Consider the following 22837-nt stretch of genomic DNA (forward strand, 5'->3'; position numbering starts at 1 on the left):
AAAGAGGGGGAGGTCAAACCAATAACCCTGGGATGAAGAGGGGTATGCTCCACTGCTCCACGGACTGAGCCAGCCAGGCGCCCCCACATCACTTTTTTGTAACTTCCTTCTGCAACAGCATGAAACCTGGCTGTCAGAAGAATCTACCATATGTACTTATTTGTTCAACACTAGCATATAAATAGTTCCAGAGCTGTTAACCTGTACGCCTGTGAGCAACACATTTACCAGCTAAAGTGCAGCGTTTCTGGCCAGTTCAGACAGTTGTTTGAATGGGAAGCCTCTGAGCTAAGCAAACATGCCTGTGGATGTGGGCCACAGGTGCTCGGGCTTCCACTTTGAGGTCCCTCAAACCATGACTGCTCTGGTCTCTGGCCAGTGGGAAAGTTGGTTTGCACCTCTCTGCACCACATTCATGCCTCGGATCGGACCAAAGGGGCTGAGAGGGAAGAATGGAAACCCCCGCTGTGGTCCTCCAAATCTTCAGGTGGGTGGGGGTCTGAGGAGACCATGTTAGGCCTGCTGTCCTCTCATGGGCACTGACTCTGCTCTGAGTGTGGGTGCAGAGTGGGCAGGGCGGCCCCTGTGTGAGGGCCCAGGTAGCAGAACCTGCTTGGTGGGTGTGCCCGCCCAGGCATGCATCAGGTGGGCGGGCTGTGGCAGGACAGCGCAGGCCAGGGATGCCCTTCCTCTGGGAAGAGACCGGGCTTGACTTTGCGAGGGGGTGTTTGGGGGGTGGTGCTTGAGGCCCGTAGAGCCTGAGCTGAGTCCTGCCCTTTTTTTTTTTTTTTTAAGATTTATTTAACCATGACAGACAGAGAGAGAGAGAGAGGCAGAGATACAGGCAGAGGGAGAAGCAGGCTCCATGCAGGGAGCCGGACGTGGGACTCCATCCCGGGGCTCCAGGATCACACCCCAGGCTGAAGGCGGCGCCAAACCTCTGGGCCATCGGGGCTGCCCGCTGAGTCCTATCCTAAATCCTCCTCAAGCATACAGTGGTGACCAACAGTACCCAACATTTAGAACTGCTTTGCTGCATCCCAAAGATTTTGACCTGTAGTGTTTTCATTTGTCTCTGGGTATTTTTTTCATTTCTCTTTCGATTTACTCATTGGCCCCTCTCCTCTCACTGTATGTCCTGGCTCTCGTCTTTGTTTTTGTCTTTGTTTTTGGTCCTGGCTCTGTTCTAATCATACCTTTCATCCTCAACAATATCCCTCAGAGTGGACACTGTTATTAAGTCCATTTTACAGATGAGGCCACTGAGTCTCAGAGAGGGCATCATTTGCCATGGTCCTAGACAAAGTAGGTGAGCCTGGCAACAGACTCTGAACCCTTTATATTTATTTATATGACATCTGGGCAGAGGGACAGACGTCTCTGCCTTCCTGGATCTGAGGGTCTAGGGCACAGACACACAATAGGCCACATAAGTGAATAAATAATCAAGGTAATTTCAGATGATGTCAAATGTCTTGTGAGATTGGGGAGGAGGGAGACAGATCAAGGAAGGCCTCTCTGAGGAGGTGACCAACTGGGAAGGGTTGGAGGAAGAGTGTTCCAGGTAGACCCATCCCCAAGGGCAAAGGTCCTCAATTGTGTGAGGAATTGGGAGGAGGCCAGTGGAGCTGGAGGGCAGTAAACAGCTGGAGGCAAGGAAATAGTGAAGTAAGTGATAAGGAGACACCCAGGGCCATGTGGACCAGGGTGAAGACTTTGGTGGTTCTTCTGAGTCACCTAGGGAGCCATGGGAGAATTTAGAGCAGGAGGGGAACCTCATCCGAGTATTAAGGACTGTGGCCACAGGTGTGGAATGGTGGATAGGGGTGGAAGCACAGAGATGCCCAGGCTCCTGACATCTGCCAGAGAAGTCAGGGTCTCAGTCTAGAGAAAAGAGGCACTGGAAGGGTGGGGGTGTTTGGAGGGCCCTGGATGGGTGGCAGGAAGAGCCTCCCTCTGCAGCATAGAGCCCCAGGGAGGTGAGACTGCAGCCTGGGAGGTGTGAAGAGGCCACCTTCCCACGTGGGGCGTGGCTTCCCCTTCCCAGAAGGGGGTCATTTATCCAGCACCTGGGTGGCCCCACCACGTCTGAGGAATCTCCAGGGCTCCTCTCTGTCAGCTTGGAAGACAAGGCTGTGGAGCACCACCACCCAAGCGTTCCCCAGCCCCCACGCCACCCCCACTGGCGGCACTGCCTTGCATGTGTCCTTGGTCCCAGCAGGCGGGAACCGTTCTGTCTCCCCCAGGAACAGCAGGGCGAGAAGCCTCGGGGACTCCTCAAGGGGGTACACGGGGATGTGACCAGGCCTGGGTGCCCCTTGTGATCCCTCGCCTGGGGGCACTCTCCCAAGCCTCCCCTCAGTCCCCTGGGACACCATCACCCCACCGGGGCTAGTCAAAGAGCACCAATCCTGGGGAAAGTAGTGGCCACCAGGCCTAGTCCCCCTTCCTGGCTGTAGCCTCTGGTCTGAGGGTGGGAGAGCTGGGCCTGGCCAGGAAACTCCTGGGAACTGGGAGTGGGGGTGTGGGGCCAGCTCAGACTGGCCCATTGGAGGAGCAGAGGCCTGGGAGAGGCGTGGGAGAGCCACATAGACAAAGACACAGCCAACGACTGAGAGAGATGCAAGAGAGACGGGGAGAAAGAGAGCCAGACCCTGAGAGACCCGATGAAAGAGACACACACTCATTCATTCATTTACTCAGTCAGCGATAACTTACCGGGCCTGGGCTGTGTCCCCGCTGCGCCACCAACAGGAGTGAACCCCTGCCTCCCGAGGGGCTGACCGTCTGGTGGGGACACCCCCCAGAAACATGTTAAATGAGCAAATCACGTCGTTGGGAGCAATAAGAGTAGGAGAGCAAGGGCGGGGGGGGGGGGGGGTGCGGGGCGGGGCCAGGAAGGCTTTCGAACCAGATCCTCCTCATCTGGGGAGAAGGAGGCTCCCACCAGAACCCTGCCTTCACCTGCGCCTCCCCAGCTCCCTCCAAGCCAGGTGTGTGTGGGGGGCGGGAGGGGGGTAGGATGTGGGGCGGGAGGATGGAAAGTGGCCTGCGCCCCGAGGAGCCACCAGGACCTAACTGCTGGAGGGTGGGCACCCAGGCTGCCGCCGCCCTTCCTGAAGACTTCTAACCTGCGCTGCTGGGGTCTCTCGCCGACGGGGCGTTCTTGGGGTGCAGCCCAGAGGCTCAGCTGGACGGCAGGCGGGGAAATGGGCAGGGACCGGCGTCCGGGGACAGACGGGACCGCTCTGCTGGGGGAGGGGGGACGGGACGGGAAGAGGCTCAGGCTACGGCCGCCCGGGCTGACAACCTCCTCTTTCCGCGCCTCCCAGTCCTCCCACCGCGACGGAGCGTCCCGGGGCGAGCGGTTCAGGCCCCGAGGGGGGAGCCTAGGGCTCGCCGGTGCCAGTCGCCGCCGGGGCGCGCTCCGGTGCCGCGGCGGGTGGCACAGGCTGGCAGCCATGGGCTGGGTGCCCGGGCCCCAAAGGGAGGGGGCGACGGCTGGCGACCGCCAGAGGTCCGCGTTGTGGGCCCGCCCCCTCGCCTGCCAGCTCCAGCCCCGCCCCCCGAGCCCTGGTGGCTTACTCCGCTCCCCGCTGCGCGACTGCCGGGGACGCACGACCAGGGCGCAGGGGTGAGTGCACCGCACCGGGTCTCCAGGTGCGCGGGGCTCAGCCGTGCCGGCAGTGGGTGGCCCTGATCGCCTCCCCGGTCCCCTTGTTTGGGTCCCCCCCCTTGGCCTCGGTGGGGGGTGCGGGGGGCGGGGAAGCCGGCGACTCCCGGGCTGGACGCGGGGCCGGGATGGGGTAGGGGCTCCAGGAATTCCCTGGCCTCGCCCTCTCCTGGCTGCGCCACCGTTGAGTTTCGCTACTTCGGTCCTGCTGCCAGGGAATCCCAGGCCAGGCGGGAGATGCAGAGGCTGTGAGCCTCTGCTCGGTGTCCCCATCAGAGCGAGTGTCACCAGTGTCTGCGTGGATTTGATGCCTCCCTCCCCCTGCGTGGCTGAGGCCGTGACTCCCTGGGTCTGTATTTGTGCAAGGTTCCCTGAGCGGAGCCGAGGCGTCTGGGATGCATTTGCTCCTGCCGCGTCCAAATAAATAAGCCCGTGGCCCTTGCTCGGCCTCGGTTTTCTCATCTCTTAAGTGGGACTCTCAGGACCTTTTCTGACTCGCATAACCATTTCTGAGTAGCCGCACCTATGCAAGAAGAGGAACACCTTTGTGTCCACTTTTTATGTAAGGGACTTCTTTCGAGTCACAACTGGTGTCTGTAAATTGGGATTAAGAGGAGAGCTGTGGAGGGGATGAAAGGGTGAAGTCTCAGGCGGGAAGTATTATTATACCCTAATGACACGTGTGCCTCTCTGCAAACGTCCCTTGGTGCAATTTGGGTCCTGTCTGCTGCCCTCAGGCTCTGCCTCTGTAAAATGGGAGAACAGACTTAGCTATCTCACAGGTTTTTTGTTTTTGTTTTTTCTTCTTTTGTGGTGGATGAAGGGGTTTGGACAGGAAAAAGCTCTGTGTGCAGCGAGGCATGTAGAATGTGGGGTTCTGGGCTCCAGGCTGGGTGTGGGTGGAGGTTGTGAAATTGTGGCCTGTAGGACTGGGCAAGACCCTTTCTGATTGTGACTTAAGTTAGGTCCCTGTATGTCTCAATGTTGCTCTGTTCATGTGTGACTATTTTCTTGTTTCCCTGATGGGGTGTGACTGTGTATTTTTGCCCTAGTTTGTGACTGTGTGTTCATGTCTTTGTCAGTGTGTCTCTGTCTATTTCTGATTGAATCCAGCCCCGGATATCCCTGATTATGTGTGAATTATTAGTGTCCCTCTCCCATAGGACTCTGTGTCACCACGTCCCCTCGTGATATTATTTGCGTGTCTTTGTGTCGGCCTGTCTCCCCGGCCACCTCGTTTTCATTCCGAGCTCCCTTTGGGCCCCGGGGGGAGTGTGGAGTGGGGGGGTTAGGGCCCCTTTCCCCGAGGCCCCGCCCCACCGTGCCCGCGCCCCCAGGCCTGACACCGCACCCTACCCCTCCCGCAGCCTTGGGGCAGGAGGCGCATGGAGTCGGGGCTGCTGCGGCCGGCGCCGGTGAGCGAGGTCATCGTCTTGCACTACAACTACACCGGCAAGCTGCGCGGCGCGCGCTACCAGCCTGGCGCGGGGCTGCGTGCGGACGCCGTCGTGTCCCTGGCCGTGTGCGCCCTCATCGTGCTCGAGAACCTGGCGGTGCTGTTCGTGCTTGCGCGCCACCCGCGCTTCCACGCGCCCATGTTCCTGCTCCTGGGCAGCCTTACGCTGTCCGACCTGCTGGCGGGCGCGGCCTACGCGGCCAACATCCTGCTGTCGGGGCCTCTCACGCTGCGCCTGTCGCCCGCGCTCTGGTTCGCCCGCGAAGGTGGCGTCTTCGTGGCGCTCGCCGCGTCCGTGCTGAGCCTCCTGGCCATCGCGCTGGAGCGCCGCCTCACCATGGCCCGCCGCGGACCCGCGCCCGCCTCCCGTCGGGGACGCACGCTGGCACTGGCGGGGGCCGCCTGGGGCCTGTCGCTGTTCCTCGGACTCCTGCCGGCGCTCGGCTGGAATTGTCTGGGCCGCCTGGACTCCTGCTCCACGGTCCTGCCGCTCTACGCCAAGGCCTACGTGCTCTTCTGCGTGCTCGCCTTCCTCGGCATCCTGGCCACCATCTGTGCGCTCTACGGGCGCATCTACTGCCAGGTGCGCGCCAACGCGCGGCGCCTGCGGGAGCGCCCCGGGGCCTCCGGGGGCGCCTCCACCCGGGCCCGCCGCCCGCCGCGCTCGCTGGCGCTGTTGCGCACGCTCAGCTTGGTGCTGCTGGCCTTCCTCATGTGTTGGGGCCCCCTCTTCCTGCTGCTCTTGTTCGACGTGGCGTGCCCGGCGCGCGCCTGCCCCGTGCTCTTGCAGGCCGACCCCTTCCTGGGCCTGGCCATGGCCAACTCGCTTCTGAACCCCATCATTTACACGTTCACCAACCGCGACCTGCGCCACGCTCTCGTGCGCCTCCTCTGTTGCGGCCGCCGCCCCTGCACCAGAGAGCAGGACGCCTCCCAGGGGTCCGGGAGCCCCGCGGGGGCTTCGGAAGGCCTCAACCGCTGGCTGCCCCCTGGCTTGGACGGCAGCTGCCGCCACTTGGGGCGCTTGTCCCCCCAGCCGGACGGGCTGGACACCAGCGGCTCCACCGGCGGCCCTGGTGCGCCCACAGCCTCCTGGACCCTGGTACACGCACCGGCTGCAGACTGACGCCCTTTGGCCTGCCATCGCCCTCCCTAAGTGCTGTTTTTGCAGACTTTCTCTTTTTAAATAAAGGAATTTGTAGGAAAAGCTGCTGAAGATGGTGGCGGCAGAAGATGGGAAGCCTCACAGCAGTGAATGAGACAACGCAGCCCTTGTGGAATCGACATTTTGATGGGGGACACAGGCAACAGCAGAGTGAAGAAATCACGGAGATAATTCTGGCTACAATACAGTGATGCGATGGTGGTCAGGGGCGGCTTCTCTGCCAAAGAGGTGATATACGATGTAAGCTGAGACATCATTGCCCTGGGAACACTTGAAAGAAGAGTTTTTCAGGGTGAGGGAACAGCAGTGCAAAGGTCCTGAGGTTGGAACATGCCTGTGTGTTCTCTGAAAACAGAGAAAAGCAGCCCTTCTGGCTGGAGCAGTAATAGAGGAGAGTGGTGGGAGGAAACAGAGGCAGGAAATAGATGATGCAGAAGGGACAGAGCCTTGTGGGGCTCATGGAGGACTTTGCTTCTACTCTTGGTGAAGTGGGAGGCAGAGGATGGACTTGATTTGCTTGAAATGTTCACAGATCTCTGGAAGGATGAAGGTAGAAGCTAGAACAAGGTGAAAGTGCCTGCACTGGCCCAGGGGAGCAATGATGGGGACTCAGACTATGTGGATTCTGAATAGATTTTGGAGACAGCAGACAGAATTACTGAGGAATTGAGTGGAGATGGGACAAAAAGAAAGGAATCAAGGACAGCTCCCCAGCTGAGAGGAGACAAGGCCAAAGATGGGGCCCCCTAAACTGAAATTTGACCGTGGGAGAGACTTAGCCGATTCCTCTCTGAAACAAGATTTAAAAAAAAAAAAAAAAAAGAAAAAAAAAAAGATTTGAGTGTGGCGTCAGATCTTTCAAAAAAATTAAAATAATAAAATAATAAGAATAACTATAGCTAATCGTGTCTGGCTGGTCATCCCACGGTGCTCGGTCTAGGACACACCTTTTTTTTTTTTTAAGATTTTATTTATTTATTCATAGAGACACACAGAGGGAGAGGCAGAGACACAGCAGAGGGAGAAGCAGGCTCCCTGCAGGGAACCCGATGTGGGACTCGATCCTGAGTTTCCAGGATCACACCTCAGGCTGCAGGCGGCGCTAAACCGCTGCACCACGGGGGCTGCCCTAGGACACACCTTTTTTCTTACCCTGACTGCAACTTTGCAAGGTAGGTTTCCTCACCCCGATTTGACAGATGAGGAAACTGCAAGCAGTGAGTACCTGGCCGGTGTCTGAGCCAGGACAGTAGCCCAGACTGTCAGGCTCCCAGGCCCTAAGAAGGCGCAGGTCTAGCGTGTGGCTCCTCCGGAGGGGTGTGGCACGGCCTGACACTCCCTCCCTCCGCGGTCTGCATTCTTCTCCGGGGGGCGATACCAGGACCCCGTCTGTGTCCATGAAAGGCTCCAGGGACGCTGGCTGTGGGGACCCGCTGTCCCTAGACGCATTCCGGACCCCAGGGCCGCACCGCCCTGCTTGGGGAGGCAGAGGGCTTGGGGCTCAGACTACCGCGCGCCCCTTGCTGGGAGACCCGTGCAACTGCAGGCAGTGCTAGGACAGCAGTGTGTTTTGGGGACCACGGACCCAGTCTGGGGGCCTGAGCGTCTGCCCGCCAAGCTCAGGTAGTCCCTGCAGGCCACAGGCACGGGAAACCAACCTATTTTCTGGAATACAAACACACTGAAACCCGGGAACTCCCAGGACGGGACAGAGTTTCCCCTGGGCCTGGCGCCCCTAACCCCAGGCTCTTTTATTTTCCAGGGAACCTGAAGCTCACTCCTTTGTTTGCTTGTTTGATAGTATGACGGTAGGGGATTTATTCCCTTGTTCACATTTTACAAATTTCGAAAAGCACCAGTTCCCCCTTTTGGATGTGATCACTGTTGGGATTCCTTGGAAACTTCCAGAGCTGTTCTGTGGATAAATGAACTGGCACATAAATACTTCTCTCTTTTTATACAACTTCAGCACTGCTTTGCGTCTTGCTTTTCACTTAATAGTGTATCTTGGGAATTGTACACCCACAGATTTTTTACTTATTGTCTTAAGTTGGCTCAGGCTGCCATTAAAAAACACCATTACCTGTGCAGTATGTTTGTTTGTCTGTTTTAAGATTTGGTTTTTATTTAGTCATGAGAGACACACAGAGAGAGGCAAGACATAAGCAGAGGGAGTAGCAGGCTCCTCGCAGGGAGCCCTATGCGGGACCCAATTGCCAGACCCTGGGATCATGACCTGATGTTCAACCATTGAGCCACCCAGGCGACCCTACCTGTGCAGGATAAGCAGAAATTTATTTCTCACAGTACTAGAGGCTGGATTCCTTTTTTTTTTTTTTTTTTTTAAGAGGCTGGATTCCAACCAAGATGAGGGAGCCAGCATTATCTGGTGCTGGTGAAGACTTCAGATGGCTACCTTCTTGCTGTGTCTTCAGGGTAGAGAAACCAAAAAGTTCTCTCGTGTCTCTTCTTATAAGGGCCCTAATCCAGTCATGGTGCCTCGCCTTTAATGGCCTCATCCTCCCAAAGCCCCATCTCCAAATACCATCGTATTGGGAGTTAGGGATTGAACATATGATACCACTTGTCAGGAAGGTGGTGACACAATTCAATCCATAGCACTTAAATTTTTTTTTTTCAAATCAAGACAAACATTCACACTGAAAATGTTATAATCCCTTTCACTGGCTGCATAATATTCACAGCTGGATGTGCCACAAAGTATTACACCAGGATCCTATGGAGGGTCACATGGGTTGAGTCCAATCCTTTTTTTTTTTTTTTTTAAGTTTTTAATTATTTATTCATGAGAGACAGAGAGAGAGGCAGAGACATAGACAGAGGGAGTAGCAGGCTCCTCGCAGGGAGCCCTATGCGGGACCCAATCCCCAGACCCTGGGATCATGACCTGAGCAGAAGTCATGCTCAACGGTTGAGCCAGCCAGGCGCGGGGGGTCCAATCCTTTGCCTTTATTCACAGTACTGCAATAACATCCGTGTACATACATCCTCCTGCACGTGTGCAAGTATACCTGGGATAAATCTATATAAGTGGCATCACCGGATCACAGGGCCTATAGGCTTGATTTTGAGATGAGAGATTACCTTCCGACACCGTCTAGGAAAGTGCTGACTTTCTGCCTCGCCTGGGCCACTGTGCATATGCTGGCTGGGCTATGGCGCCCCTTCTGGAGAAGTCCGGAACTGCAGCTCACGCAACAACACCTCCCCGCGCCCCCACCATCCTCTGGCTTGGATTTAATCCTAGACTGAGCAGGGATGTTGAATCTTTAAAATTCACTCCTAAGGCTGGTAAAATCTTTTCTTAGACCAACATCTTTTTAGCCTGGCATTTCCTTCGATTATTCACCTAGTTTTCATTTAGATGGACTCTTTTTTTTTTCTTTTTAAAAAGATTTAATATAGAATATCTTTAGGAAACAAACTTCCCAAGTGCAGTTGAAATTTGGGTCAGCTTATCATCTAGCTTTTTAGGAATGAATGTATATCACATATGGCATTCCAATGAGGTACTTGTTTTTTTTTTTTAATTTTTGGATTCTTTTAAGATTTATTTATTCATGAGAGAAGCACAGAGAGGTAGAGACATAGGCAGAGGGAGAAGCAGGCCCCCTGCGGGGAGCCGGATCTGGGACTCGATCCCAGGACTGGGGATCAGGACCCGAGCCAAAGGCAGATGCTCAACCACTGAGCCACCCAGGTACCCAAATTTTTGAATTCTTATGAAGTCATTTCATCAGAAAACTGAAAGCATCGTATCCTTGATTATGTCTCTTCAAAGATACAGTCTTTCTAAAAAAAAATTTTAGGGGCAACTGGGTGGCTCAGTTAGTTAAGCTTCAAACTCTTGATTTCAGCTCAGGTCATGATCTCAGGGTCATGAGATCGAGCCCTGCATTAGCCTCCTCACTGAGCATGGAGCCTGCTTAAGATTCTCTCTCTCTCCCTCTGACCCCCTCCCCTTCTTCTGCTCAGTCTCTCTAAAAAAAATTTAATTCTATTTTGGGGGATGCCTGTGTGGCTCAGCAGCTTAGTGCCTGCCTTCAGCCCAGGGCGTTACCCTGGAGTCCCTGGATTTAGTCCTGCGTTGGGCTCCCTGAATGGGGCCTGCTTCTCCCTCTGCCTGTGTCTCTGCCTCTCTCTGTGTCTTTGTGTCTCTCATGAATAAATAAATAAATAAATAAATAAATAAATAAATAAATAAATAAATAAAATCTTTTTAAAAATTCTATTTTGATTCCAGTGTAGTTAAGATAGAATGTCATATTAGTTTCAGGTGTCCAATATAGTGATTAAATAATTTTGTACATTATTCAGTGTTCATTGTGATAAATGTACTCTTAATCTCCTTCACCTATTCTACCCATCCCCCATCCACCTCCTCTTTGGTAACCACTACTTTGTTCTCTATAGTTAAGAGTCTATTTTGGGTTATCTCTCGCTATCTCTCCTCCTCCTCCTCTCTCTCTCTCTCTCTCTTTTAGAGGAGGGAGAGTAGAGGGAGAGAATCTTAAGCAGGATCTTCATCGGGACACCTGGGTGGGCCTCAGCGGTTGAGCATCTGCCTTTGGCCCAGGGTGTGATCCCGGAATCCTGGGACCGAGTCCTGCATCGGGCTCCCTGCATGAAGCCTGCTTCTCCCTCTGCCTGCATCTCTGCCTCTCTCTCTGTGAGTCTCTCATGAATAAATAAGTAAATAATCTTTTTAAAAAAGCACCATCTTCATCCAGCATGGAGCCCATTGTGGGGCTCATCTCACAACTCTAAGATCATGACCTGAACCGAAATCAAAGTCAAAGCTTAACCAACTGAACCACCTAGGTGGGCACCCCATCCTTTGTTTCTTAAATTCCACATATGAGTGAAATCATATGGTATTCATCTTTCTCTGACTGGCTTATTTTGCTTAGCATTATACTCTCTAGCTCCATTCATGTTTTTGCAAATGGCAAGATTTCATTCTTTTTTATGAATAATATAAATATATACATCTTCTTTATTTGTTCATCTATGGATAGACACTTAGGCTGCTTCCATAGTTTGGCTTAGATGGGCTCTTGTTAAAATAAATACACTTAAAAATTAACTTTATATCATAATCAGCATGAATGGCAAATCAGTATCCCTTGCAGTGAAAAATAACAATTAGGGCAGCCCTGGTGGCTCAGCGGTTTAGCGCCGCCTTCAGCCCAGGGTGTGATCCTGGAAACCCAGGATCCAGTCCCACATCAGGCTTCCTGCATGGAGCCTGCTTCTCCCTCCTCCTGTGTCTCTGCCTCTCTCTCTCTCTCTCTCTCTCTGTCTCTCATGAATAAATAAATAAAATCTTAAAAGAAAAATAACAATTGTTCATATCCACTGGGCACTAGCATTCCCATTTCACCCTTATGATCACCTTGCAGGTAGGTGCTGGTAACAATACCATTTTACAGGGAGGAAATTGAAGCGTGAACAGGTTGAGGTAGGGACCTATCCCTTCGGAGCTGGACAGTGGCGGAGCCGGGCTTCAAACCCCTGCAGGCGAACTTCACACACCTCTAGACCGGAAGTAACTAAAAAATAAAGATAAGGAGGGGCGCCTGGGTGGCTCAGTTGGTTAAGCCTCTGCCTTCAGCCGGTCAGAATCCTGGAGTCCTGGGATCCAGCCCCGCATAGGGCTGCCCGCTCAGCGGGAAGCCTGCTTCTCTGTCTCCTTCTGCCCCTTCCCACTCGTGCGGGAGCTTGCTCTCTCACTGTCTCTCAAATAAATAAAATCTAAAAAATAAAAATAAAAACAAAGAAAAGCCAACTAGGTAAATAAATCTAGCCGGATCCTTCACTACTGGACCCAGAGCTGCGTGGGGTTAAAGGGAAAAGAGAGGGTCGGGGAGCGCAGCCACACGCTGAGATGCTGAGATCCGGGGGATGGAAGGGGCCAGCGCAAGTGGGGACGGACCCCCCCCCCCCCGCCGCCGCCCTGCTCCCTCGCCCTCGCCCGCTCCGCGCCCAGGGGCGCCGGGCACCTGCGGGAAGGGCGGGGAATCGCGGCTCCCTCCCCGCCGCGCCTCTCCGCCCTCTCCCCGCCTCCTTCCCCGCCGACCCGAAGTCGCCCCCCCACCCGACGTCCAAGACCCCGCAGGCTTTGACGCCCCAGAGCCAAGGTCCCCCCAACGGCGGCCGCGGGCGCCCCATAGCGAAAGTTAGGTGGGAGCCGCCCCCGGCCGGGCCGCGGAGGGTTGCTCTGGGGGTTTCCGGGAAGCTCTGCGCACGGGGGCACCCCTGTGCCCGGAGCCACTGCGGTGCCCCGGGCATCCCCGCCCCGCGGCCGGAGCTACGAGGCTGCGCGGGGGCCGAGGTGAGCGCGCGGCCGGGGGGGCTGCCCATCCACCTCCAGTGCAGGCAGGGAGGCGCCGGGCCTCGAACCCGGGCTGAGGTTCCCGGCGGCTCCGACCACGCGGCCGGGCGCGCCGCAGTGACGGGCCCGAGTGGTCGCCCCGCCGGGGCTGCGCAGCTCCGAGACCCGCGGCGGCGGGGGGGGCGGGGCGGGGCGGGGGGCGCGGCGCATCCGTCAGCCCCGCCGCCGCCGGAGGCCCGGGCCGCGGGGACTCTTATTCTGACACGGCCGGCGCCCGGCTCTGCTTAGTCATGGTGACCTGCGCGCGCTCCGCGCCTCCCCCCGGCGCGCAGCGATGGAGGCGCCCGGGCCTGGGCGACGGAGGCGGAGCTCGAGCGCGGCCATGGCGGGGTGAGTGAGGCGGCCTGCGCCCGGGCTGTGGGTACGGCGGGCCGGGACGGCCCCGGGGGTCGGGGGACGGGGCGCCGCGGGCCCGGGCGCCTTGGGGTTCCCGCGGCCCCGCGGGGGGCCAGGAGGGCGAGGCCCGAGTCCTGGCCTTTTGTTGGACGGCGCGACTCGAGGGCTGGCCCGGGGGCTACGCAAGCCGGCGAGAGGCCCAGGCAGCGCCCCGCGACCGAGGGCCCCGGAGCCCGGCGCGCCGGGGAGCTGGGAGCGCGCCTCGGGGCTGCCAGCGGAAAGGCCGCGGCAGGGTCACTTCCTCCCTTCTCCGGGCCTCGCTGGCGGCTCGGGCAGGGCATGCGCAGTCCCCCCACCGCTCGGTGGGGAAGAGCCCGGTGTCCAAGGGGCACCGTCGGCCGCCTGGCCGGAGACCAAGAGGCTGGGCACGGGCCTCGGGCGGGGAGAGGCGGCGAGCGGCCCTGGGCCCGGTGGAGGAGGGTGCTCCGGCAGGCAGTGAGGCGGGCAGCCGGCCAGCCAGCCACCGCGTCCTGACCCCTGAGCAGTGCCAGGCCCCAGGCAGGACGTTGGGGAGGCACATGCTAGGGTGGGCGCGACCCTGACCGACCCGGGGCTCCCTGCCTCCCGAAGCGCGGGGCTGAGAGGCGGAGGCGCCCGCCCGCCCTCAACAAGCCAGCGGCCGAGCTCATCGCCGTTTCCGACAAGTGCGGTGGTAGAAGTAAGACAGGGAGGAGAGGACTGCGCTGGGTCCGGGAAAGATAAAGGGAGAACCCGGGGAGCCTCTTGCAGATGCCCCTCTTCTCCCGACAGGACCTTTCAAAACAGCTCGTGCCCTGGCCCTCCAGCCTCCTCAGGGTTCATGGAAACCTTCCCTTTAGCAGGATTTCTTGTTACACTCCTCCCTGATGCTCCAGCTGGTCTCTCTCGCTCTGCCTCCGAGCCTTTGCACTTGCTATTCCCTCTGCCTGGAAAACCCCTTACGTGTGTGCATCCTTCTTGTCTCCGCTCTAACAGAGCCCCCGACTACCCGATTTAAAGTAACTGCCCCAGGCCACACTGTCGCAGTGCTGTGGTCCTTTTCTTCATAACCCACCCCCCCCCCCCCCCCCCGTTCCTACTCAGGTCTTGTTTGTTTTACTTATGGCCCATCCCTCGCCAAGTGTCCTCCAGGGGGGCACAGTTTATGTCTGCCTGTCTCCACTGGGATGTCTCCGGTTCCTGGTACACAGTAGATAATCAGTAAATGTTGGTGAGGCCAATGAAAGAATGAGCTAGATGTGCTCTGTCTAGGAAGGGAAGAGGTGGACAGAGGCGGACTGTGTAGGGCTTTAGTAGGACACTGAAGAGTTTGGTTTCACTCATTGTGCTGTAGGGAATTGTGGGAGGATTCGGCGCAAGGGAAAGACATCATCTCACCTGTGTTTTAAATTGGACTCGGGCTGGTGAAGCCATGTGGCGCTGAGTGAGCACAGACGGACATTGCTTCACCTGGGCTTGGGAAGGAAAACTGGTCTAGGAGTCGTTTTATCGTAAAAGAGGAGGCCTGCCCCCAGGCCCTGCCCCCAGCCCTGTGCTCTCCCTCCTCCAGGCCTCTGAGTGCCAGTGGTGGTGTTGTCCCTTGTCACCTGGAACCCCATGCAGCCGGAACCTGGGCCTAGCGGGGCTGGGGCCCGCACTCGATTCCTTCCCCTGAGGTCACAGCGCCCCGAGGGGGCAGGGGACACGGTGATGTACGCCTCCACCGAGTGCAAAGCCGAGGTGACGCCCTCCCAGCACGGCAACCGCACCTTCAGCTACACGCTGGAGGACCACACCAAGCAGGCCTTCGGCATCATGAACGAGCTGCGGCTCAGCCAGCAGCTGTGTGACGTCACGCTGCAGGTCAAATACGAGGACGCGCCAGCTGCCCAGTTCATGGCTCACAAGGTGGTGCTGGCCTCATCCAGCCCCGTCTTCAAGGCCATGTTCACCAATGGGCTACGGGAGCAGGGCATGGAGGTGGTGTCCATTGAGGGCATCCACCCCAAGGTCATGGAGCGCCTAATTGAGTTTGCCTACACGGCCTCCATCTCCATGGGTGAGAAGTGCGTGCTCCACGTGATGAATGGCGCCGTCATGTACCAGATCGACAGCGTCGTCCGTGCCTGCAGTGACTTCCTCGTGCAGCAGCTGGACCCCAGCAATGCCATTGGCATTGCCAACTTCGCTGAACAGATCGGCTGCGCCGAGCTGCACCAGCGTGCCCGCGAGTACATCTATATGCACTTCGGAGAGGTGAGTGACGGGAAGAGACAGGGAGCCAGGGCTTGACGGTGGTATCAGAAGGACCAGGGATAGATGGATGGACATCCCTGTCATCCCTGTCTTCCCTTGAGATGAGAAGGATCAGATCGGGGAGCTGGAGAGAAATGGGCTTCTGAAGTCCTAGTCTGCACATCTGGGGTGACTGTGGGAAACAGCTGAGGAAAGTGAGAACTTCATGGGTCTATGTCTGGGATCCCCGACTTCTCTGGGGTCAGGGGTGGGGACAGGGTGCAGCTCAACCTTAGGGTACGCTATTGGGGGCCTAATATTTCAGACAGTCTGCAAATATTTATTGAACACCCATGACATGCTTCCTATCTCAAATGTGACCCTTAGACATGTTTCCTGTGGTCCATGCTGTGTTGTCCTTACCCTGTACTTGGTTTCATTTTCGGTTTTAAGTGGAGGAAGTTGTGAGCAGAAAATAACAGATGCCTTGTAAATCACAATGATGAGCCCAAATTCTTGGGTAGCAGCTACTAGAGGTTGTGCCCCTGGGATGATGATAATAATAAGTGTTTGTTGAACATTTGCTGTGGGCCACCCCCTGTTCTAAGTGATTTCCATTCTTTAAATCATTGGATTTTCCCCCACTATCCTTTGAGGAAGTACCACCCTTAGGCCTGGCCCAACAGGGCTGTACCCCAGGCCCCACGCTTTAGGGAGTTCTGTGCTTTAGTGTGCCTTCCTGGAAATTCTAAAAGTCCTCTTCCAGTGGCTGGGATCAGCTAGGGTAGATACTGCCCTGGTTTCCATCTCTTTCCTTAAGGGGTGGATGTTCTCCTTCCCTCTCCCCCACATTGGGGTCGACCAGATGCCCTGAGAAGCGCTGGCGTTTGTCCTAAGGCCCATGGCTTCCTGGAAGGTGAGGGTGGTCTGTGAGCAGGGCTTTCCCACAGGCCTGCAGTGTTTCTTTAAAGGGACCGTGTGGGCTTGAGGTACCAGGACATTTGTGACCTACCAATATTGGTAATTGAGTTATTTATATAGACTAGTGCCTGACAAGAAATATTTGCCCAGGACCCTGTACACCCGAGGAGTAGCCCCGGCTCTGAGGTAGCTACTAATACAATTGCTCTTACAGAGGAGGAAAAACAAGGCATGGAGTGTTAGAGATATTTGCCCAAGATCACCTAGTTAGAAAGTAGTGGGCCAAGTTGCAGCTCAGCCTTCTTTCTTTAGAGCCTACACTTTTTCTAGAATATTCTGTCCCCATTACTTTTTCCTTTTTGGTCCATCTACCCTTTTGAAAAAGTAATTTTGTTGAAAATAGAGGTAAGAATCTTGTAGTTCAAGCACACAATGATACAAAAAGGTACATAGTAGTGCCTTCACCCATCTACCTGAGTACTTAGGTACCATATGCCTGTAGCATTAACTCATTTAATCTTCTTCACAACCTATGAAGTTCACACTATTCGAATCCTCGTTTTACAAAATAGGAAACTGAGATTGTCAGAGGCAGGTTGAGTGACTTGGCCGTGATCATACCGCCGTTGAGGGGAGTCAGCCTGTCACAGTAATGCCCTCTGCAGGTGGCCAAGCAAGAGGAGTTCTTCAACTTGTCCCATTGCCAGCTGGTGACTCTCATCAGCCGAGACGATCTGAATGTGCGCTGCGAGTCCGAGGTCTTCCACGCCTGTATCAACTGGGTCAAGTATGATTGTGAGCAGCGGCGCTTCTATGTCCAGGCATTGCTCCGGGCTGTGCGATGTCACTCGCTCACACCCCACTTCCTGCAGATGCAGCTGCAGAAGTGTGAGATCTTGCAGTCGGACTCCCGCTGCAAGGACTACCTGGTCAAGATCTTCCAGGAGCTGACCTTGCATAAGCCCACGCAGGTGATGCCCTGTCGGGCGCCCAAAGTGGGCCGGCTCATCTACACCGCTGGTGGCTACTTCCGCCAGTCACTCAGCTACCTAGAGGCCTACAACCCCAGTGATGGCACTTGGCTCCGATTGGCAGACCTGCAGGTGCCTCGTAGTGGCCTGGCGGGCTGCGTAGTGGGTGGGCTGCTGTATGCTGTGGGCGGCCGGAACAACTCGCCAGACGGCAACACCGACTCCAGCGCCCTGGACTGCTATAACCCCATGACCAACCAGTGGTCGCCCTGTGCCTCCATGAGTGTACCACGCAATCGGATTGGGGTTGGGGTCATTGATGGGCACATCTATGCTGTCGGTGGCTCCCACGGCTGCATCCACCACAACAGTGTGGAGAGGTGAGTGGCAGGGCCTGGAGGGATGGGCTCGGAGGTTCCCATTGCTGACAGGCCCCAAGCCATTGGAATTTGGGGATTCCCCCTGTTGTTGAGTGCTTGTCTCTGTCCTGGCTTTAGGGAGGGGAAGCCTCAGGTGAAGCTGAATTCATGGGGGATTTATGGTCAGTGACCTTGGATGATGTGTCTGGGCCTGGGAATTGCTTACAGGGCTGTCCCAAACCCATACAACTTCTGCAGATTTGGAAAGAGTTCTATCAGTTGGAAGTTGTTATAAAATGCTAATTTTATTAAGACATGACACCTCACTGCCATCTGCCCCAAAATTGCTGTAATAAACTGATGTATGAGGTCTTCTGTGTGGAAGGTGCCCCCTTGGATGTGGGACTCTTGTGCAGTGTACAACATGCAGAACTGCATGATGACTCTGTGTTTAGAGCCTAAGCAATTTTGGCTTTTGACTTTTGCCAGACAGTCCTCTCTGCCTTCTCCTCTTTCAGAAGCTTGATCCAGGATACAGTTCTCAGCTGGAGAACTTGTTAAACTCCCTAGCCCACTGCTGGAGATCTGGTACTGGTGGGTTTGGAGCGAGGCTGGGGAATGGGAATTATAACCAAACAGCACACTTGTACGAAAACCATCCTGGGTGGCAGCCTAGTTGTTAGAATTAAGATTCTTGTGTCTTTTTTTTTTTTTTTTTTTAAGAATTATTTATTTATTTATTCATGAGAGACACACAGAGAGAGAGAGGCAGAGACACAGGCAGAGGGAGAGGGAGAAGCAGGCTCCATGCAGGGAGCCTGACGTGGACTCGATCCCGGGTCTCCAGGATCACACCCCGGGCTTCAGGCGGTGCTACACCGCTGCGCCACCGGGCTGCCCAGATTCTTGTGTCCTAGAAGGCTGGGTCAAACCTCCAGCTCCTTGGTGACCCTGGTCTTGCCATTTCATCCCTCCGTGCTTCTATCTTGTTATCTAAAGATGATGGGGGAAGTGGGAGATGATAGTAAGGACTACCTGCCCAATGGTCAAAGTGGGTTTTGCTGAGCTAACATACAACACAGCACAGGGCCTGGCAGTGCTATATGGTGGAGCCACCACCAGCGTCCAACAGGTGCGTGTGTAACCTTGAGCAGATGATGGCTGTGAACCTGTTTCCTCAGAGAAAAGCTCTGAGGAGTAAAGAGTTCAGGTGCATAAAGAATTAGCAGCATATTGGGTCATAGTAAGTGTTCCACACAGGTCAGCTGTGATTGCCATTGTTACCGTTACTATGCCCTTGCAGGTATGAGCCAGAACGGGATGAGTGGCACTTGGTGGCTCCCATGCTGACTCGAAGGATCGGGGTGGGAGTGGCTGTCCTCAACCGTTTGCTCTATGCCGTCGGGGGCTTTGATGGAACAAACCGCCTCAGCTCAGCAGAGTGTTACTACCCCGAGAGAAATGAGTGGCGAATGATCACACCCATGAACACCATCCGAAGTGGGGCAGGTGGGTATGGGGGCTGCCAGGAGGGGAGTGAGGAGGAACACTGTCCCACCCCTGGGAGTGAAACTTAGCAAAGCCTGGGGGAGGCTTCCTGTTTTGGTCTTAAACCCTGAGGCACACACGGGAGAGCTAGATTCTGAAAGTCCAAGCTCTTCTCTTCTGGCTTTGTTTCTAAAGGGTCCCCCAGGAGAGGGAGAAGGGGAGGGTGCCCCCAAGAAAGTGGTGGCTGGGGCTCTCAACACCAGGCCCTGGAATCACTCTGTTTGCATGGTACGGTTTAGGAGTCTGTGTCCTGCACAACTGTATCTATGCTGCGGGGGGCTATGATGGTCAGGACCAGCTGAACAGCGTGGAGCGCTATGATGTAGAGACGGAAACGTGGACTTTTGTAGCTCCCATGAAGCATCGGCGAAGTGCCCTAGGGATTACTGTGCACCAGGGAAGAATCTACGTTCTGGGTGAGGCCCTGGGAGTGGGGATCTGGGTGGAGAGCACTGTTTAACCCCATCTTTGGGGGATTGGGCTCAAATTCCAGTAGGAAGGCTTCTTGGGGTTCCTTCTCCCTCTTTCTTTCTCCTGCCCTCAAAGGGGGTGACTCTGCTCTCCCTGCAGGAGGCTACGATGGCCACACATTCCTGGACAGTGTGGAGTGTTATGACCCAGACACAGACACCTGGAGTGAGGTGACCCACATGACATCCGGCCGGAGCGGGGTGGGTGTCGCTGTCACCATGGAACCCTGCCGGAAGCAGATCGACCAGCAGAACTGTACCTGTTGAGCCACTTTTGTTTCTTGGGCAAAAAAATGGTCTGATTGAGAGTATTGTTGTTTTTGTACAAAAACAGGGACAAAAGAAAAGGCGACAGAGCAAATGCTTACCCTCCAAGACGGGAGGCTGAGATGCCTCGGTGTTAAAATGACAACTAGAAGGAAAAGAAGGCCAGAGTGGGAACCCATGAGCCTGTCAGAGTAGTCCCTTCCTGGGAGGGGGGTGTATGAAGGAGAGAGCCCCTGCACCCGCCATCCTGACAATAGGCCTGGGTCCCCTCCCAGCAGCCGCCACCTCCCTTTGGGGCAAAAGCAGATGCCGAGGTCAGGCCGGTTTTTGTTCCTTGTGTCTTTGTGATTGGTTCCTGGAGGCCTGGGAAGGAGCCAGCTGAGGCCTCGAGGGTGAGGCTCCCATGGAGGTGTGGACCCCAGGGATGGGCCTGTACATAGAAACCACTGGATATCTCTGCCCTGGACAGTCTTTTTGTCGATAAGTAACCATATAACTTTCCAATGAAAATAAAGAACAAACTAACTAGTGTCTTCCACCCGGGCTCTCAGCTGGAGGTCTCGAACCTGGAGACAGAAAGGACTCTTCTGAAACGTACTCAAGTCTTTGATTTCGAGTTTGAATTTGAAACCAGTTCGTTTTCTCTGCCCATCGCATCTTAACATGTAGGGCATCTTTCTCCCCATAGGCAAACCACACAGGGCTCACTTTGTCACTTGTGGCTGCTTTGAAGACAATGACCTAACTCCTTGACGCCTCTCTTAGGGCTCCCCGGAGTTCTATTTTAAGGCAAACCATCCCCAACATGCCTTCCAAATCGGTGAAAATCTATCCAGTCATTTTTCTGCGCTTCAATAACACAAACTGAGCCTTTTATCTAGGGGCCTGGGTATTAAAAGGATAAAGGGGTCCTTGGGGATTTTCTCAGGCAAAGGGCTCAGTATAACCTGCCCTCTTCTGAACAATTCATGTGAAGGCAGTATATGGCCTGGATCTCTTTTTAGGCCAATTAACTCTTACTTGTATTGGGAGAGTAGAGCAAAGAGGAATGAAGATGGTCTCAACTATCCGGCCTGTCATAGGTTCTCCCAAGTAGCTTAGAGAGGAAATATTTGACTCCTTCCCTTCCAGGGAAAACCTTACCTCCCATCCCCACAGCTTCATTCACTCAGTTCACCTGAAGCTTGTCATAATTGTCCTGTTTCCTTGGTCCTCTTCTCAAGGTTTTTACTGGAACAAGAAAATAAATCTGCCTTGGCTGCATGAAATGGACAGGGGGAAGACTAGGAGTTGGAAGCACAATATCTGGATAGCCATTTTAGCACTTGCAGTGTCTTTGCACATTATTTGATCCTCAAGAGTGCTGGGAGCTAGGAAGGGCAAGCCTGCATTCTGTAAAGATGGAGGTTCAGAGAAATGACTTGCCCACGGTCACATGGCCACCAAGTGGTAGGTTTCAGGTTCAACTGCAGCGGACACCAAAGAAGCCACAACACGCTCTGCCACTGTGTTTGTGAGAAGGGGATACAAGGAGGTCTCATGGGGTCAGTGTGTATATCAGTGAACATTCCGGAAACAGGGATCTTATCTAGAGTCGAGGAATTTGCAGGTAATTCGGTTGCCAGAAGCCACACATTCTAGCCCAGAGTGATGTTTCCTTCTACAAGGGTTAGAACCCTGGTCTTGAGGTCAGTTTTCAGCCAATTCAGTAAAGCAGTTTGGGTATCGGCCCTGTGAAGTTTCTTATCTGCAAAAATGGTACTTGGGCACTGACTGGGCATTAGGCCCCATGTAAGCTGCTGGACCAAGCAAGGTGAGTATTTACATTCACTTTCTAATTCTGCAAAGACAACTTTAAAAAAGACCTCACTGTGCTAGTGAACGGACCCCAAATGAGCCCTTGTGGAAATTACAGCCTCACGGAGTAGAATGACCAGCCTGTCCTAGTTTGCCCAGGAAATTCCCAATTTGAACAATGAAAAGTCTGGCACCCCAGAACCCCTCAGACCTGGAGTAAACCAGGCCAACTCTACAGGTAAGCCTGATGGTGAAACAATATTAAAAGTGTGCTGAGTGACAGGCTGCTGAGGGTCATGGTTAAATACCCCCTTGAAAGTCCGTGGCTCTGGAAGCTATGTGGACGTGGCTTGGTTGCAGATTGGGGTGCATTGGGAAAGGAGAAGCAGCTGTTGCATCAGCCAGGTGAGAGAGGATGGCCCTTTGGATTAGGCTGTGGGAATGGAGAGAGGTCAAATTTACAGGTGAAGAGACTGATGAGACAAAAGGGCAGAGAATTAGGAATGTTCCTGGGTGGCTTCAACCTTAAAACAGCCTGGGGCCGGGGGGAAGGGGGGGGAACACCCTGGGGGTAGAGAAGCTTTGAGGAGGCTGCAGGTATAGAAGGAAAGTGACAATGTTTGGGGGTGTGTCTGGTTTGAGGCCTCGAGATACAATTGTTCTAGGAGTGTGCACAGTCATTTTTCTAGCCTTCAGGCTTTAATGCTTCCACAAGTAGTTCTGGAATGACTATTTTACCAGACCCGAAGGGAAGTGTTCAGACACCGTGAGGAACAGGCATGAAACAGTAGAGCTAGAGTGAAGGATCACAAGATGCATATGTAATTAAGTTCAAAGGTAAGTCCTCTGAAGGCCAGGAGGTTGACCAAGGTCAGAGGCCCTGAGAAAGCATTGTTGAGGAGGTGGTCTTCTCACAGAAACCAAAAGGAACTGACAGAGTAAACTAGGTGAGGAAAGGAGGGGCAAGTTTCTGGACAGAAGCATCACATTCAAAGGTCCGGTGGTACTGGGGAACAATCTAGATGAAGCTGAGAGGGAGGAGGAACATGGGGTCAGAAGAAGCCCTGTGGACCATGCTCATTTCTCTCTGTTAAGTACCTAAGTATTAGCTTAAAAAGAAAAACAAGAACATTATAGATAAAGCTGAAATCTTACTATCTCTTCATTCCAGCCCCCTCTCAATTTAAATCAGACTGCAATAATGTT

The 22837-nt window shown here is 54.7% G+C and overlaps 2 protein-coding genes across 6 annotated transcripts; both read left to right on the top strand.

The window, feature by feature from the left end:
* The first annotated feature begins 2890 nt into the window (after positions 1-2890).
* On the top strand, positions 2891-8387 carry S1PR5 (sphingosine-1-phosphate receptor 5). 4 transcript variants are annotated; one of them, XR_013358165.1, is made up of 3 exons: positions 2891-2993; positions 5041-7466; positions 8057-8387. XR_013358165.1 is itself a non-coding variant. In XM_077859962.1 (2 exons), exon 2 carries the CDS (start codon positions 5059-5061, stop codon positions 6253-6255), a length of 1197 nt encoding a protein of 398 aa, XP_077716088.1. In that variant the 5' UTR covers positions 2891-2993; positions 5041-5058; the 3' UTR covers positions 6256-8387. The 4 variants fall into 4 exon arrangements, 3 of the variants coding, with proteins under 3 accessions (XP_077716088.1, XP_077716089.1, XP_077716090.1); XM_077859962.1 differs by having other exon boundaries at positions 5041-8387; XM_077859963.1 differs by lacking the exon at positions 2891-2993 and adding an exon at positions 3555-3634 and having other exon boundaries at positions 5041-8387.
* A 4092-nt stretch (positions 8388-12479) lies between these two features.
* On the top strand, positions 12480-22637 carry KEAP1 (kelch like ECH associated protein 1). 2 transcript variants are annotated; one of them, XM_077859961.1, is made up of 6 exons: positions 12480-12649; positions 14634-15319; positions 16885-17570; positions 18853-19058; positions 19337-19513; positions 19668-22637. In XM_077859961.1, exons 2-6 carry the CDS (start codon positions 14681-14683, stop codon positions 19832-19834), a joined length of 1875 nt encoding a protein of 624 aa, XP_077716087.1. In that variant the 5' UTR covers positions 12480-12649; positions 14634-14680; the 3' UTR covers positions 19835-22637. The 2 variants fall into 2 exon arrangements, with proteins under 2 accessions (XP_077716087.1, XP_077716086.1); XM_077859960.1 differs by lacking the exon at positions 12480-12649 and adding an exon at positions 12882-13039.
* Positions 22638-22837: the final 200 nt, after the last annotated feature.

The sequence above is a fragment of the Canis aureus genome, chromosome 19, assembly GCF_053574225.1.
Source record: "Canis aureus isolate CA01 chromosome 19, VMU_Caureus_v.1.0, whole genome shotgun sequence".
Classification (NCBI taxonomy): Eukaryota; Metazoa; Chordata; class Mammalia; order Carnivora; family Canidae; genus Canis; species Canis aureus.